The 18,187-nt window shown below is 39.1% G+C and overlaps 1 protein-coding gene across 3 annotated transcripts; it reads left to right on the plus strand.

Moving 5' to 3' along the window:
• Window positions 1-766: 766 nt before the first annotated feature.
• ecpas (Ecm29 proteasome adaptor and scaffold) lies at window positions 767-18,186 on the plus strand. 3 transcript variants are annotated; one of them, XM_068322013.1, is made up of 49 exons: window positions 767-804; window positions 1,548-1,678; window positions 1,961-2,077; window positions 2,220-2,338; window positions 2,534-2,683; window positions 2,823-3,000; window positions 3,283-3,422; window positions 3,711-3,789; window positions 4,003-4,122; window positions 4,237-4,322; window positions 4,417-4,492; window positions 4,573-4,622; window positions 4,720-4,786; window positions 4,933-5,055; window positions 5,169-5,272; window positions 5,847-5,970; window positions 6,091-6,171; window positions 6,253-6,469; window positions 6,598-6,689; window positions 6,890-7,024; window positions 7,120-7,288; window positions 7,441-7,640; window positions 7,792-7,893; window positions 8,153-8,276; window positions 8,388-8,533; window positions 8,793-8,847; window positions 8,989-9,103; window positions 9,218-9,286; window positions 9,419-9,536; window positions 9,640-9,807; window positions 10,384-10,463; window positions 11,195-11,300; window positions 11,477-11,524; window positions 12,241-12,359; window positions 12,838-12,988; window positions 13,503-13,568; window positions 13,746-13,835; window positions 13,959-14,025; window positions 14,115-14,206; window positions 14,307-14,373; window positions 14,496-14,693; window positions 14,788-14,999; window positions 15,078-15,121; window positions 15,210-15,402; window positions 15,542-15,689; window positions 15,953-16,058; window positions 16,192-16,280; window positions 16,364-16,435; window positions 17,325-18,186. In XM_068322013.1, the coding sequence occupies exons 1-49, from the start codon at window positions 783-785 to the stop codon at window positions 17,462-17,464; spliced, it is 5,565 nt and encodes a 1,854-aa protein (XP_068178114.1). In that variant the 5' UTR covers window positions 767-782; the 3' UTR covers window positions 17,465-18,186. The 3 variants fall into 3 exon arrangements, with proteins under 3 accessions (XP_068178114.1, XP_068178115.1, XP_068178116.1); XM_068322014.1 differs by having other exon boundaries at window positions 7,468-7,640; XM_068322015.1 differs by lacking the exons at window positions 15,542-15,689; window positions 15,953-16,058; window positions 16,192-16,280; window positions 16,364-16,435; window positions 17,325-18,186 and having other exon boundaries at window positions 14,841-14,999; window positions 15,210-15,348.
• Window position 18,187: the final 1 nt, after the last annotated feature.

The following is an 18,187-nucleotide window of genomic DNA, read 5'->3' on the forward strand; positions in this document are numbered from 1 at the left end:
AGATAGATAGATAGATAGATAGATAGATAGATAGATAGATAGATAGATAGATAGATAGATAGATAGATAGGTAGAAAGATAGATGGATAGATGGATAGATGGATGGATGGATGGATGGATGGATGGATGGATGGATAGATGCATGTACAAAATCATACGATAAAATATAGCAAGATAGTATTAAATAATATGTGATCAAAGATAACGTGGTGTATTATTGTAGAAGCACATATTCACACATTTTTCTTCTCCTTTCAGCTTTTCCCTTCAGGGATCGCCAGAGTGAATCAGTTGCCTCCATCTAACCCTGTCTTCTGCATCTTCTTATCTCACACCAACTACCTTCACGTCCTCCTTCACTACATCCATAAACCTCCTCTTTGGTCTTCCTCTAGGCCTCCTGCCTGGCAGTTCAAAACTTAGCATCCTTCAAATAATATATTCATGATCTCTCCTCTGGACATGTCCAAACCATCTCAGTCTGGCCTCTCTGACTTTATCTCCAAAACCTCTAACATGTGCTGTCCCTCTGATGTACTCATTCCTGATCCTATCAATCCTGGTCACTCTCAAAGAGAACCTCAGCATCTTCATCTCTGCTACTTAGTCAATCATATCAATTAATTTGAGCAAGAAAATATATTTTTAAGTATATCTTGCACACAAATTTGCGTCATACCTTGTTTATAAATTGGTAACACCGACTCTTGGCTGAGGAGTGGTACTGGGGGTTGCAGTGACACCCGGTAACCTGTGAGAGTCGCTATCGACTTCCTGTTAACATGGCTGCACAGGATGAACTCAGTAAGTTTGTCTCGCTGTTATTTTGAGGTTATTATATCATAAAAAATGTATTCTTATGTGTCACGCACATATTAGGCGATATGCCTGTTTATAACTAATGTTTAGAATGTTTTTTGAGTGAAGATAAAGGTCTCTACTGTGATGAAAATATTTTTTTAAAAACTAGGGCAGGGACGATAGCTAGCTGCTATTACATTGCTAGCTCAAATGTTAACGTCAGAGGCCCATTGCCCAGTCATTGTCAAAATGAAACTATTACGTATACTGTTAATATATTGTATTCGTCCGTAGTTTTACGGTTCACATTTATTAGTTGAATGAATGGGGAATCTAAATTTAAATTTTACATAATGTCACCGGCTGTGAATAGCCAGTGATGTGATGTAGAACTGGCAACAAAAGTGTAATGCGTTGATCTGTTGCTGTAGCTAGCTGGTTGGTAAGCCATCCCGAGAAGGCAAGTAGAGCAACAGAATGGATGAGTTTGTTAGTCAGAACCCTTCGACATGGATGAAGAAACGCGGTAGTTCTCCGTTCTTTGCACTCTCTCTATGAAGCTGAATAATAGCTATGACGTTATAGTCTTTGTATTGCTTTTCACAGATCTTATCAGTCTTTTGTCAATGTCTCTTTGGGTTATTGAATGTGTATGACGTATGACACAATAAAAATGAGACATTTGAGTGACTGTAATTATGATGCTAAATGTATGGCTGTTGTAATCTGTTTTTGTTGTTTGTTAGATCAACTGGAACGTGTGTTCCTTCGCCTTGGCCATGCAGAAACAGATGAACAGCTACAGGACATTATTTCAAAGTTCCTACCCCCCGTCCTCCTCAAACTCTCCAGCGTTCAAGAGGGTGTGCGAAAGAAAGTAAGAGAAATATGTTATATTTCCATGCATGAAGAGATTGTATTTACCCTTGAATCTGTGCTCCGACGATACTGATTGTCGTTAAATCACAATTTAATGCCAGCAGAGCGTCCTTGTTCTCCTTCCAAAATGACATCAAATGTAAATTTAAAAAAACAAGAAATCCATCCAATTTTTATTACATGATTTGGCTCATTTCCCCCTGAAATTAAGGTCCCCCCAAGGACCTAGTATCTTTCCACTGAGGCCATTGGTTGTTGGTTTATGTGCTTCTTCTCCTAGGTAATGGAGTTGTTGGTCCACCTGAACAAGAGGATAAAAAGTAGACCTAAAATTCAACTACCAGTAGAAACTCTGCTGGTACAATATCAAGACCCTGCAGCTGCTTCCTTTGTTACAGTAAGAATCAAAAGATATATACGTATCTGTTTGTCTACATTCGTGTGTTTTAATACAGCAGTCCAACTCTCAATTGTCATGTTGTTACTGGTCTCAACATTGAGTTAGGGTAGTGATATTTTTTAATGTATATATTTTGTAGAATTTCACCATTATCTACATCAAAATGGGTTACCCACGTCTGGAGGTGGGAAAACAGTGTGAGTTGGCCCCCACTCTTCTCACTGCCATGGAAGGCAAGCCACAGCCACAGCAGGACAGGTGAGGGGATGACAATACTTATACATGTTAAGATGAACAAGGATGTTTATTAATTCAAAGAAGTGTATTATGCTTTTCTTACTTGAGTATGTATGAAGTCAAAACCAGATAGTTCCTCAGTCCTCTCAATAAGGATTTGACCCTGTCATTCATTGTTAGACAATGACTTCACTTCACTCTCTTTTTTTCTCTTAGCCTGATGCACCTGCTGATCCCTACTCTTTATCATATGAAGTATCCTGCAGACATCTCTAAGAATGCAACTCCATTTAACCTAACTGAGAAGCCAAAGACAGTGCAGCTACTGCTGGAGTTCATGTTAGATGTTTTACTGATGCCATATGGGTGAGTTATTACATTGTGGTCTCGTTTCATTATGTGGCCAAGAGCCTCAGAATGGCCAATCGCCAGAGAATAAGAGTAAGTTTGTTGTGCCATATGAAGCATTTTAACATTTGATTTGTTCTTTCCTGGACTCTTCCAGATTTGTGCTGAATGAGTCTCCAACTCGTCCTGCTCCCTCCTCCTCCCAGGGGAATTCTGTAGAGGGGGCAGTGGCCTCAAGTAGCCAGGGTCTACCCCAACCTCCCCCAGGGATGAGTGTGTATGCTGCCAAAAGGGTGATTGGTGAGGCCCAGTGGAGTGCTGAGCAGTTAGAGCAGGTACAGTCATGAAAATTAGAACGATAAGTGTGGCTGTCTTTGTAAATTTGGAGTTAAAATATTGTTTGAGCATCACTCAGACTTTTTTTTTTTTAAATTGAAGACAGTTTCTGAACAGCTAGCTCAAATAACTGCTGCTCAATACATTTGTAGTATAAAGCATGGGATGTATACAAAGTCTGCGTAATAACTTGAGCGTGTATGGAAGTGTTGATGTATATTTAGTATTTAGTTTGTCTTCAGTTTCATCTGATTCCTGCATTTTACGTTTGGTATCAACAGTGTAAACTGGGCATTGTGAAGTTCATCGAGGCAAAGCAAGTTCCAGAGGTGGAGACAGTGGTTCACCTGGTTGTTGCATCGAGTGACACCCGACATAGTGTGGCCACCGCAGCTGATCTAGAGCTGAAGAGCAAACAGAGGTTGGTAGAAGTTCTTAAAACATGGTCAGTTTACATGTCATTCACATATTTTCAAACCATCCAATATGCTGATTGCATACTGAATAATAACTTTATCATTTTCACTAAAACCTGATAAACTTGTTAATCGGGTTAATTGAGCGGGGGTTTTGTTTTGCTTATAACATGTACTTCAAGCTCCTAAAATTTAACGGGCTTGCAGGCTGGTGTTTAAGTCCATTAGAAAGAAATATTAAAAGCACAAACAAATGCTGATATTGATTATGTACTTGTTTTTTTATATCCTAGCATCATTGATTGGAACAATTCTTTAATTATAAACAAGATGTACAAGGTCTATCTGGGGGATGTTCCACTTAAAACAAAGGTTTGTAAAGACAAAAATTAATTTTCAAACTTGTGATGTGAGGATTTATACACACACACACACACACACACACACACACACACACACACACACACACACACACACACACACACACACACACACACATATATGTACATATACACATACATATTATATATACACACAGTACTTATGTTGTATTAAGCCGATAATGCTAAACTATACATGCATTAGGGAAGCAATATGAAGCAAGAGCTGAAACACGAGCCAGTGAGCACAAGAGTGAAAATGAAAATCCTGCCTCATCTTCTGCGCTCACGTCTAGCAGCAGAGTGCTTTCCCGCTAATATTCAGGTGGGTGTTAAGCCTGCTTTGTGGGTACATTTATTTATTCCTAAGTTTTATAGACTCAGTAAGTCTGCTTGTTGGTGAAGTCACATACAAATATGAATTTATTTTTTTCAACAGGTTGTGTATGATGGTCTGTTTGGAGCCAGCACTAACAACAAACTGCTGTCTCTCACTTTGCAGTTTGTCCATCACATCTGCATGGTGTAAGATACTTGATTTTTTTTTTTCAAGTCCACAGCAACATTGCTTTTGCTTTTTAAATTTTAAAGATAATTCTGGGGGGGGTATGTTTTTCAGATGTCCTGACACTAATAAACCTTTGGGACTAATGCTGCTTAATGGTCTTACCAAGCTCATCAATGAATATAAGGAGGTAAAGCTGAAAAAAAAAACATATTAACACTGTTAATGTGGTCTCATTTGATAATAAACACTAAGCATTATTTAATTCAGGATCCGAAGCTGCTATGTGTTGCCTACTCGGCTGTTGGAAAGCTTTCAAGGTATAATGAGGGAATTCCTGAGGTCTTTAAACATTGTCAGCTAAGTGATGTATTTAAAATTAGAGGGATAATAAACTTTCTATATTCTCTCTTCTAGTCGAATGCCCCAGCTGTTTACAAAGGATATCGCACTTGTACAGCAGTTTTTTGAGTCCATGTGCAAGGTAGGTCAAAGAAGTCTGACAATTAAAATGCAGCAACATTAAATCACATATTTCACAGTTTATATCATCTTTTACTCAGCCTCTATCATGGATTAAAGGGGGCAAGAGATATTGACGTTTCCAAAAATTTGTGTCATTGTCTTTAGGAGGAGCCTGATGTTCGTCTTGCCATCCAGGAAGCTTTGTCCATGATGGTTGGAGCTTATGCCAACCTGCAGGGGGCACTGCTGAACCTGATGGAAGCTCTGGTAGCTGCTTACATTGTAAAAGTGAGTGTTTGCTAGTCTATGCTAAAATATTTGTTTTATTAAGAAACAAGCTAACCACTTTAAGAAACGAGGTCTGATACAAATCAAACACGTGACTAATTGTTTTTTGGCAGCCGGAGGTGCAAGTTCGTCAGGTGGCCATGAAGTTTGCCAGTACAGTGTTTGGTCCTGACCACTTACCATCAAGATATCTGCTCCTACTGGCAGCTGGAGACCCGTAATTCTCACACAACACAAACCACAAAAACAAAGTAAAACTAGAACCAATGAAGTCACAGACTACAACACCCCATGACACCCCTGAATTCAAAATTTTACCCTGACCTACCTGCATAGGTCAAACATCAAAGCTAGTGCTCTGACCTATGGTCTTACACTGACCTTCTCCCTTATCTTTCTATCTTATCCAGTTCCTGAGTGTACAAAATTTAAAATTTGACCTTGACCTAGTTTTGTCAAGGTCATCATTTCATTTTCATCCCCTTTGCTGCACGAGTAATGTGCTTTTTCTTTCATCTTTCTATCAGCAACGGTTGAGAAGATATTTGGTGGTCATTCAGACGGATGGACAAACACACAAACACTGACAATTGCAATACATCACCGCTTTGAAGCGGACTGTAAATATTCTAACATGATGGTACATTTAGATACTGACCATTAACTGTTTAGTGAGACATATTATTATAGAAAGCACTTGTTATATCAAAAAAATAACACCAAAGCTGGGTCTGTATTCACTTTCCTACCATGTACGAAGCAGTAATATTAGCTGGTGGCCTGTGTTGCAGGAGGGAGGAGGTGTCTGGGGAGGCTCAGAAAGTGCTGAGAGCATTTCCTACCAAGAGCTCTGAGAAGGAGGGACCAAAGCCAATGCCAGCCTTTCCTGACATGGTGGCGTATGTCCACGAGAAGGTGAGGCTCTCTGCATATTTGCCATTTTCTTGAAGCCAATATACCTATCGTACAAGGTAGTTATTCCTGCTGAAGAAGTAAAGAATCTCGTTTTCTGTGGGGGCGGATTGTCATCATCAGGCAGTTCAGAGGATCAAGACTCCAGCTAAATACATTGTTGGAACTTCCACTATTCCTTTCAACCCTTCTGCTTTTGGGGAGGTAAATATAATTTAGTGATAGTGTGATGTGCATTGAGTTTGTAAATTTGTACCCTTTTTAGCAGTAATTTTTTTTCTCTAGATTGTGCTGTACCTGAGGATGTGTCTAGCTTACAGCTCTGGGGCCACACCCATGTCTACACGGCTAGTGGACATGCAGGATGATGCACCAGCCATTGGCCTTTATGTCAACACACTTCTGTCTTCTGAGCATCAGTCTTCATTGTCTAAAGGTTCTGAGGCTAACCCCGTTCACGTGTACATGGATCTGCTGCAGCAGCTGCTGTCTGCTGTTGGGGGTAATGTCCTTCAAAACCAGTGTGCTAGTAAAGAGTGTGCTTCTTATTATATCCAATTTATTTTTGTTAATTCTTGATATATCTGTACAGTGTTGTATTATATGGTTTAATAATGAGTCTCTCAACAGGGAACCCAGTCATGTACTGTCTACTGGAGGTGGTGTCCGTCTGTCCTGAGAAACTGGCTCCCAGATTTGTCGATAAAATTGACTGGATTAAAGTAAGTGATTTATGTACATGTTTATGTAGGTGTAATGTGTCAACGATTCTACATCACCTTCTATTGTGTTGTTTTTTAATATTGACACTGATATTAGAACCACAAATGAATTGATCCCATCTCTTCACGTCTTCAGCTACCATGTAATGTTATTGAGCTATGAATGTAGTTCACAGATGTTTTCTTCATGTCTTCTTCAGAATCTGATGAATACCAATAAGGAGGACATGAGGGAGCTGGCAGCTCAGCTCTATGCTCTGGTGATTTCTACCATGACTGGCAACGAGCTGCAAAAGGCTGTGCACAACCTGATGAAAATAACCAAAGACAATCATGTAAGCCACTTGTGTGTCTATGGAGTACTCAGTATTAATTCTTTAATATTTTCAAAGTGTGCATTTTGTCTTTTACCGGATTTGTTTAACCATAGAGTCCCGAGTCTCAACATGGTGCCATTTTGGCTCTGGGGTACATGGTGGGAAGGTACATGAGCAGGAAGAAATCTGCTGCATCTGGTGACTCTACAACCAACATGCAGCCAGCAAGCATCACCTCCACAGAAGATGATAATCTTGTTTCCATGGCCACAAGGACAATTGGTGAGTAATTATTTTTTGAAAATTTCCCTCAGTTAAACAAAGGGTGTAACTGTTAAAGTAAAATAGATGAACGTTGAACTGCAGTTCCCAATTTTTTTCATCTCCTTTATATAGTTTTTTATGTCAATGCTAAATATCTTCATTATAAATAGCTTCACACTTGGCATGTGCCAATCCAGGGTCCTTCCTGGACAGCAGCAGTGCGCTGCTGAGTCTAGCAGCGTGTACTGCTCTGGGAGAAATTGGGCGGAATGGCCCCCTGTTGATCCCTGCAGAGGGGGATGGCTTTACTAAACTGGCAATGGTGGAAAACCTGCTGGCTCGCATACCATCTGGCAAGGAGACCCAAAAGGTAATACAGGCATAGAAAAATCTAGGTAGTTGCTGATAAGTCGTAAGATCACACCAAAGTACTGTACTGTATTTCATTCATCACTTAAAAATTTGTGACAAACGTGACATAGTTTTTGGGGGGGGGGTTTGTATCTATGTGCATGATCCAGATGAAGGAGCGATCCATCCAAACGTTGGGTTACCTACCTGTGGGAGATGGTGACTTCCCTCATCAGAAGAAGCTGCTACAGGGTCTGATGGACTCAGTGGAGGTATGAAACAATCTTACTGACATCAGAGACAGCGATAGCAACCTTTTCTGCTCTAATTCTTGGAACAACACAAGTGATTATAGATTAAAGATTTTTTTTTGACCGCTTTAGTAGTAGCCAGATGGATTGTTTTGATAAAATGCTTTGACATCAATGGCAGATTGCTGGAAGACATTACAGGTTACAGGTTAGCTTATGACTGAGGCTTATTCGTGGAAAAAATTTCTAATTTTTTTTTCTTCTTTATTCCTCTCAACAGGCCAAACAGGTGGAGCTGCAGTTTACAATTGGAGAAGCTATAACTAACGCTGCAATAGGGACCGGCTCTGGAGCTGCCAGAGACCCATGGACCTGTACAGATGACCAGTACAGCCCACCACACAGTGTGTACTTTATCACCTGGAATTTTCTCTTAACGAAAAATAATCTATAGTATTATAATTTTTTTTTAATGTTCTTACAACATTTGCTCTCTCTCTCTCTACCCCTATTAGATGTGAAAAACAATGATGTGGTTCCTTGGGTCCTCAGCTCCATCCTGTCCAAGTATGTAACCAGCCTGAACCCACATGTCAGACAGGCAGCCTGCATCTGGCTGCTCTCCCTGGTCAAGAAACTCAGCCAACACAAAGAAATCATGGTGGGCACAGTGCATACTCCCACTCAGTCTAAAAACAGACCAGTGACTCAAATAGGAGTTTAGATATCACCTTAACAACAACAATATTTTTTAGTGTGTTGTGTGATAACATTCCCACATAATTACTAAACCTAGATTGTTTTTGTCATATCCGTTCGAATGAAATGATTGCAAATACAGTACAAAGCTTTTGCTATCATGAAAAAGGGAATTGTCACATTAATGAATTGATGTTTTTCTTCTTTTTTTAATCTTGCAGTCCAAACTGAAGGAGATTCAGGTGGCATTCATCTCTGTTCTTTCGGACCCTGATGGTAAAAAGTGATCTGCTCCTTACCAATAATAGCCACTGCTATTCTAAAATCCTCAGCTAACAGTTATAAAACAAACAGCCATCATTTTGTCCTTTCTGTCTCTTCCCATTCCTCATCACCGTTCTTTCTTCTTCCACATAGAGTTGAGTCAGGATGTGGCATCAAAGGGTCTCGGCCTTGTCTATGAGCTGGGAGGAGAGGACGACCAGAAGAAACTGGTTTCCACCCTTGTCGAAACACTGATGACTGGCAAAAGGTGTTCATTATTGCATAAAGACATACAGAACAAAATGAGAGAATGACAGGAGGAAGTAATGTCTTGTCAGTAATGTGAAAATATTGTTAAATCATTGATTACCTTTGCAAACAGAGTGAAACACGCTGTTTCAGGAGATACGGAAGTGTTCCAAGGAGAAGGTTTGGGAAAAACACCTGATGGGTAAGCCGTGCCTTAGTATTATTCAACTTTTTTTGGTTTTTTGATGTCCAGATATAAATTTAAAAAAACATCTAACTTTTATTTGCACATACTGCATTATTTTTCTCCCTCTTGCATTTATGCTTCTTGCAGTCATGGATTGACGACCTACAAGGAACTCTGTTCATTAGCCAGCGACTTAAACCAACCAGATCTCGTTTACAAGTTCATGAACCTGGCCAATCATCATGCCATGTGGAATTCCCGCAAGGTATCCCATTCATTTATCATATCCATTCCCTTTCCCAGTTGTCACACATGCTTCTTTTCCTTCAATGTCACTTTTCCTCCCACCTGACCTCCCTGTCTTTCAGGGAGCAGCTTTTGGTTTCCACATGATTGCAGCAAAAGCTGGGGAGCAGCTGGCTCCATTCCTGCCTCAGCTTATCCCTCGTTTGTACCGCTACCAGTTTGACCCCAACCTGAGCATTCGCCAGGCCATGACCAGCATCTGGGATGCACTGGTCACTGATAAAACCCTGGTAAGAGCTGAGTCCTTCACTTGCAAAAACTAGAAAACACTCTGAGAGCATTTAGGTTTGTTATTTTCATTCTTCTAAAACATGTTCAACTGGAAAATTAAGGTTGACTGTGTGAAAGCAAAATCATGTAATGATTGATCCAAAGAGGTTAATCAACAATCATAAAAAAACAGTCATCAAGCAGCTAAAGGGTGTATTCATATGGAAAGGGTTCATGCATCTGTAAAGAATATGTAAGGAGCATTTTTGGGGGGGGAAAACAACAACAAAAAACAGCTTCTTAAACTTTTTAAAAAGGCCTAGCAGGCACATTTTAACATTTTTTAATTTTAAAATTAATATCAAAATGTAACAGAAACTAATAGAACAATAATTTTATATACAGGAAAAACACAGTTCCATCTTTACAAAATGAAAGAAAGCCACAAAAGCAGCTGTTAAAAGATTCTAAACATATATACTACATTGTTATGAACCTTTTTCTTTCTGTATGTGTGTGATTCAAGGATTTACCAACAAGTGTGTTCAGACAAACGTATAATAATTCAATTAATCATGTTTGTTGTGTTGTTTCAGGTGGATAAGTATTTGAACGAGATCCTGCGAGATACAATTTCCAACTTGACCAGTAACACATGGAGAGTACGCGAGTCCAGGTGCTGTGATGACACACATCTTAAACAAAATTTGCTTTCTTTTCATTGATCTGATAATTGATTAGACAGAGGTGCTGAATGTTCCAAAACATATCCCTTGTCTCTTTTTTTTTCTTTTGCAAGACCTGTTTTTAGCTGCAATTCTCAAATGAAGTGACAGGATTTAATAGGATACGCAATGTTTGTAATGTATGTCACATTTCATGTATTATTAAGTGACATATGACAAGTGTGCATTTACAGTACATACATTGCATTTTAAATTCACTTGAAATATTTATTAATCACTTGTTCCCTGAAGTTTTTTGACAGTGTCAGTCAAAAAACAGAGCTAGCAGAAGTATTTCCTTCTGCTAGCTCTGTATTTTGATTTTTTTTCCTAGCACTCAAATGTATTTCAAAGAGAAAATAATCCTTTATTTGAGTTTGTTTTTGTTTTGTTTTTTCAAAAGTACGACACGGTCAGCAAACATCTTCAATTTCAAACCTCATGTTGGATTATGTTTTTTATATGCCTATCTACTTTTGCCTCAAAAACATTGTTATGCAAGTCTTTATCCAATCTTTTATTGTAGTGACCATGATGATCATTTTAAGCTACAACTGAATCGCATTTTAGTTCACTCTTTTGTTGTGCTTTTTGCAGTTGCTGAAAAATAAACTCATCTTGAAGTTTAATAATGTAATGTACTGTAAATGAAAGGTTTTTGATGACATGATTTTTCTTCCAGCTGCCTGGCTCTGAATGACCTGATTCGTGGTCGTCAAGCCGATGACCTCATTGATCACCTGGCAGAAATTTGGGAGACACTTTTCAGAGTACTTGATGACATCAAGGTAAGACATGTTTCATCCCCCAATCCACAAAGGCATTTTTACAACAGGCTTGGATTGATGTCAGTGTGCCTGAAGTAATTTCAGATTATTACATTTCTAACTACAAGCGTACAGCAGAATAGCTATAAATACTTTGATGATTTTGTAATGTGTTTGTGTTTCATTTTGCATTATAGGAATCTGTCAGGAAAGCTGCAGACCTGACCTTGAAGACACTCAGTAAGGTAATGTATTTTGTCACAATATTCACATTAATGTATCTTTCTGTCCTTATACTTACTGGGGGATGTAATGATACGCTGCATGACAGTTAAAAATAGATCCAAATGTGTGGCGATTCAGATTAAAAATGACTTGCAATCTCCTTTTCTACTCATAGGGGTAAACTACTTTTACCTGCTGTTGCTCAACAGAATACATGACTGTCAGTTATTGGCTTTACAGAAAAGGAGATGTGGCAGTGGTCAGTTTTCAGATTTACAACCCTGCTCACCCAAATCAGTGGAGTTGTTTAGCTCATTATTTTGATGTAGGCATTGTTTTAATTTTTTTTTTTTTAAGATAAAGTATACCTTGTGCTTTTCAGAAGAGAACGTATGTTGTGTTTTGCAGCTTATCCTATCTTAGATCAATAAAAAAAAGTAATTCTTTTTAATTTGGTAATGCTAACAAAAAATAAATGTTCTATTTTTATGTGTTTGGAGTTTTTTTAAATAGTGAATTCAGCCATTCCATAGTTCGTGTTTTGTTGTACAGAAATGTCGTGTTTTGTGTTTTGGTCCTAGAAATCACTAATGGAATCTTTTTCAGTCATAATGCCTATGCAAGCTCTTTCACTTATTGATCCAGTGTCAGAAATATCCTATCGTCCCCAGTTATATGTTGTGTAGTGTTGCACCCCAAACACTTGCATATCTAAGTATCTGTCGCTGTCTCTCAGGTGTGCACTCGTATATGTGAGTCTACCAGCTCTTCAGCTCAGAGAACTGTGGCAGTGATGTTACCCACCCTGCTTGAAAAAGGCATCGTCAGCAATGTAGCAGAAGTGCGATCACTAAGGTAATGGTGCATACCGAGGCAATATAAAACAAGCGTTTCAATCATGGGAGGAGATGACTCTCTGAAACATGAACACTAACGCACAACATATGATAAGGTTTTGTGGGGTTTTATTTATTCAACTTCTAGAAAGAAACAGATTCTTAGCAAAATACAAGATGGTGTACCTGCATATTACCCTACAAAGATAACATGCAATATTTCTATCACTGTTTAACATGAATTACACATGTATTTGGGGGTTTTTTGTGTCATTGTCCCTCTTGTTCTTTTTCTTTACATGAATTATAAATGACCATGGTCTTACTTGTAAGTCTGTCTGTGTTTATTTAGTTTCTTTCGTCCAAATATTTCTAACAATATTCTAATATTTTGAACACAATCTAAACTGTCTTTCTGTTGCTATGTTACTTGGTTGAAATTTTGTGCCACAGTTTGATTTCATACTCTTTTATTCCTTGCTGTTATTTCCCATCAGTATCCAAACCCTGGTGAAAATTAGTAAATCTGCTGGTTCAAGACTAAAGCCTCATGCTTCCCAGCTGATCCCAGCCCTGCTGGAGGCCCTGAGCACTTTGGAGCCTCAGGTCCTCAACTATCTCAGTCTCAGAGCCACTGAGCAGGAAAAGGTAACCTGAGCCTTTTGCTGCCTATTCGTAAAAGTATAGCCACCCACACCTCTCATTTTTGTCATTGTTAGTTAGGACTGGATGACAATAGCATCATAATCTGTTGATCAAAATAATGGATTACAATTTACATTTTTTTTCTGGAACATAGCTGGAGTCAAAATAGCCTATTAATTTTTCTGTTCAACCATGGCATTAGTTTAAAGTTCATATATGATAGCAGCTCCTCATCTGCCCTCCTACTAGTTAGAACTTATGCTACAGGGTTAACAATAAATCACACAAAAAAGGAGACATTAAGTTATTAATACTGTATTAATTAATTCCTCCAAGTGACACGGTATACTACTTAGCTATAACACGCTATGAGTTTTTTTCACTTACCATCAATATGTTAATCAATGAGGTTATGTAATATATGGAAAAAGAATCAGGAGGATGGTAACCACAGTGACCACTAGGATATGTTTTAAATTATATCACAACTTTAAAGTTAAACTCTTTCCACCTCTAGAGTGCCATGGATGCTGCCAGACTGAGTGCTGCTAAGTCTTCTCCAATGATGGAGACCATTAATATGGTAAGAAAAATATATTATAATTACCGTTGAATACCAGTCACATTTTATTGAGGGTATTACACACTTTTTCCGTGTCATGGGAAATAATGAGTTTCTTACTCAACAATAAACAAGAAAAGAAAAAATGATAAAAGTTTATGAGGTCTGCATTGAAAGGATCCCTCTTGTTTTTCTCAGTGTCTGCAGCACCTCGATGTTTCAGTGCTGGGAGAGCTGGTTCCCAGGCTGTGTGAGCTGCTCAAGAGTGGAGTGGGTTTGGGTACCAAGGTGGGCACACGTCAGTTTATTTCAGTGGTTGACGTTTCTTTTTGAAAACATTGAGTGTTCACTGTGTATGTAAAGACACTATTTCTTCTCGGCATATTATATTTTTTGCCTCTCTCGGCATAGGGTGGCTGTGCAAGTGTGATTGTTTCCCTCACAGTGCAATGCCCCCAGGACCTCACCCCATACTCAGGTGAAGAATAAGTCCACACTGCACACCCTGTAATGTATTTACTCTTTGAAGAAAATAAACTAATGTCAAAGATATTTTGTCTTGTGCAGGTAAACTGATGAGTGCCCTGCTCAGTGGCATTCACGACAGAAGCACTGTTGTCCAGAAACAATTTGCTTTTGCTTTGGGACACCTTGTTAGGGTGAGCATTACATGCTTTATGCCTTTTTATGACCATCACTGTCAGTTGTTCTCAGTGTCTTAGTAAGCATGGTGTGTTGTGCTTATTTTTTTCCCATCAGACAGCAAAAGACAGCAGTGTAGAGAAACTTCTTCTGAAACTCAACAGCTGGTACTTGGAGAAAGAAGGTTAGAAAAACAAATATCCACAAATTTTCATCAAAATAAAAGAATTTAATATTTGTACCAAATGGCACAATATTTGGATATTTTCTGCTATGTCATTTCTGCCACATCTCTCCTACTCTCAGAAGTGGTTTACAAGTCATCGTGTGCGTTGACCATGCATGCCATCAGCCACTACAGCCTCGATGTGCTGAAGGGCCATGCCAGAGTAGCTCTGCCGTTGGCCTTCCTGGGTATGCATCAGGCACCCGGTCCCGATGAGGAGAGAGGAGAGAGCCACGATGCCACTCTGTGGACTGAGGTCTGGCAAGAGAATGTCCCAGGTGAGAAATGTTCATGCGGAGCATTAACTTACTTTCTTTACGTGTGTGTTCTCTGTTTGCTGCAGTAGCTTAGCTTTGTATGTGTTGATCCTAGGAAGCTTTGGAGGCATCAGACTCTACATGACGGAGCTTATCACTATCACACAGATGGCCCTGCAGTCCCAGTCCTGGAAGATGAAGGCTCAGGGTGCAGCTGCTATGGCAACCGTTGCCAAGGAACAGACTGGCTCTTTGGTGGCACCACACCTTGGCATGGTGCTAACAGCTTTAATGCAGGGACTGTCAGGACGCACATGGGCTGGCAAGGTGAGAACAGGAGAAAAGAAAAATCAAAAAGATGTGGTTTTTGTCATATCTGTGTTATTTGTTTGCCTTTTGGTTCAGGAGGAGCTCTTGAAAGCCATTGGATCAGTGGTTTCTAAGTGCAGGTGAGCCTCCTTGCAGAATTATTTTAGTGGGATTTCATCAACTTTTATTGCACAATATTTATTGTCCATTTCTATTTCTGTATTTTAGCTTAGAGCTACAGAAGCCTTCCCCAGGCCAGCCGACCATTTGTGAGGTGTTGGACGTTGTGCTAAAGGAGAGCCGTAAAGAGAGCCTGGCGTATAAAGTGGCCGCCCTGCGCTGTGCCGGAGATACACTTCAGAGCAGCCAGGAGGACCGTTTTAGCGACTTAGCAGAGATTATTTTCCCTTTGATCAAGAAGGTACATTCAGGTTCATTCATTTAACATCACTATGGTTACATATTCATTCATTTAACATCACTGTGGTTACATATTTGAAGACATTACTGCATTTTGAAAAGTGACATAACTTCTCTTAATCTGTCCTCCCTATTTCAAGAGCTGCCGAGAGAGCAGTGGTCCATCACTGAGGTCACTGGAGGAGGAGGATGAGAAAGATGCGAGGGAGAAAGAGCAGCAGACAGAGGCTCTGCTCTGTGCTTTTGAGACTCTAGGAAAGGCTTGGCCCAGAAACCCACAGACTCAGGGTAGGTGGCAGCAGACAGTCACTGGTTCAGAGAATTTTAAAAAATCCTCATCAGCATTTTTCCCTAGGTTTAAAGTGTGCCAATTGAGAGACAAAAATAGAATGGTATTGCTGCACAATACCATTCCAACATCATGCCACTGTTCTCTGCCTTTTCACTCTGCCACCTTGAAAGGCTAGACATTAAAAGCCTTAACAATATTCTCATGAAGTCGAAATGTTACCCTTAGACATTCATTTTGTCCACACTATGTTTGTCTGTAGCTCGTTTCCAGGTGGAGGTGTGCAGTATCATGTGCGAGAAGCTCAAGCTCAGCACTTGGAAGGTTCAGCTCGCTGTTTTACAAAGCATGAAGGCTTATTTCCAGGGGTAAACAATCATATTCTTAAGAACTCCCTCTTTATTAACAAATCATTTAAAGCTAACAGAAAAAAAATGTGCTTTTAATATCTTTTTCTTATTGAGAGTTTGGACTTAACACTACATCTGGATTTTTCCGTAGGTTATTGCTTCTGGAAAAAGGAAGTGAAGATTTAAGTACATTATCACAGATCTTCACAGAAACCTGTGCTGCTCTCACGTACCCTTTAGGTGAGGGTAGAACAATTCCATTATTGTCAGATTAGTCCAAAAATGTCATTTCATCATCGTAAATGTTTTATTTTTCTGTCCAGAAAACAAAAGTTACTCCTCTGTAAGGACAGAGGCCTTGTCAGTTGTGGATCTGATTGTGAAGAGAACTGGAGGTAAAGCATTTATCACTACTTAAATTGTTTTGTTCAGAATTCAGCTATAATGTGATCTTAATGCAAATGTTATTTTTGGCCTTTTCTGTTGGATGTGCATTGTGTTCAAATCATTGCTTCTATTTTTTTGTGCAAGCATGCTGTACACACGTGTGTGTGTGTTTTAAAAATTAAAATGCAGTTATATAATTGATTTGTAAATTCTTAAGAATGAACTCTTTGAAAGGGGGACTAACTTTGCAGTCATTCATAAAAATAGTTTTTTTAAAAATTGAAATAAAATTAAAACAATAACTATTTTGCCTTAGCCTTAACTTTGCATTGTGTTTGTGACAAAATAGCAAATATTATCGTACACCAGGTGAACATCTACATCATTGTGAGCTTGTATTATTGATAACATGAAGTGCAACCTTGTGTCAGAGTGGCACACAGTAGCACTTCACAGCGGCATTGACTTATAGTTCTTTCAATTTTTCTAATTTCTCCTTGTATTTACATTTGCATAGTAATCCAACCACAGATTTTTATTAGTATGGCAAGTCAGTTTAAAATATAATATATAGTGTGTTGTATCCAATGCATTGCTGATGTGTTTGTGACAAAATAGCAAATATTATCGTACACCAGGTGAACATCTACATCATTGTGAGCTTGTATTATTGATAACATGAAGTGCAACCTTGTGTCAGAGTGGCACACAGTAGCACTTCACAGCGGCATTGACTTATAGTTCTTTCAATTTTTCTAATTTCTCCTTGTATTTACATTTGCATAGTAATCCAACCACAGATTTTTATTAGTATGGCAAGTCAGTTTAAAATATAATATATAGTGTGTTGTATCCAATGCATTGCTGATGACAGTGTTGTGCATGTGATGTTAACAGAGAGTGAGAAGTGGGACTGTGTGTCAGTGAGGAGCCGAGAGCAGCTGCAGCGCTCCCTGTCGACGCTGCAGTCAGACAGCAGACCTGACCTGAGGGATAAAGCCCAGGAGCTCCGCAGGCACATCCAGAGCCAACCCTGAACACCAACACATACACACAACACACACACAGCCGGTCCTAAACACAGAACAACAAAATTAAGTAGCTGTGTTTTCGTCTTTTCTCTAACAACCGTACAAATCTTCTAAATAACTACCGGTACATTACTTCATCTTACCACCTGTGAGCTTTTGAAGCCAGCTGTGTGTGAGACTTTCAGGCTGACAGACAGATTCACATGTCTGGTTTGTAGAACCTGGATTTGAAGCTTGAAATGAATGATGCAATAACAGTTTGCTTTGTGTCTCAATTCAGTGACACATGGAGAACAGGGATGTTACTGTCATGTGTCGGGTTTTATTTGGTTCACTTAAATGGACAGTTCAACATTAGAACTACTACGTAAACCAGTGTTTTGGATTTGTGAATGCTGTATACCGTTTACTACTGTTGTGGATTTGTTTCCTCATTAAATATCAACATCAGGTTATGCGCTCCAGGAGATGGTTGACTAGTGAGTTACCCATCATTAGAAGCTGTAGGGGTTGTGGATACATCCTCATTGTTTCACTACTGCTACTGAGCAGTGATGAAAGAATTAAAGCACACGAGATAGCTCTGTGTTGTATAGATGGTCTCATTTCTCCTTTTTTGCAAGGAGGGATGGCAAAACAACCATTTATGGGAAAAAACCTGCTGTTAAATTCAAATTAATGCCATTGTTGTTTGACTTGCTTGTGAATTAAAAAACAACTGACAATTTT

This window comes from Antennarius striatus, chromosome 8 (assembly GCF_040054535.1).
Source record: "Antennarius striatus isolate MH-2024 chromosome 8, ASM4005453v1, whole genome shotgun sequence".
Lineage (NCBI taxonomy): Eukaryota > Metazoa > Chordata > Actinopteri > Lophiiformes > Antennariidae > Antennarius > Antennarius striatus.

What these genes read in the sequence shown, in the direction of transcription:
- ecpas (XM_068322013.1), top strand. Translation starts at nt 783, where the DNA reads ATGGCTGCACAGGATGAACTCA. An exon ending in CCATGTGGAATTCCCGCAAG is followed by an intron (nt 9,537 to 9,639) that starts GTATCCCATTCA and finishes CCTGTCTTTCAG; the next exon opens with GGAGCAGCTTTTGGTTTCCA. An exon ending in TGATGGAGACCATTAATATG is followed by an intron (nt 13,569 to 13,745) that starts GTAAGAAAAATA and finishes TGTTTTTCTCAG; the next exon opens with TGTCTGCAGCACCTCGATGT.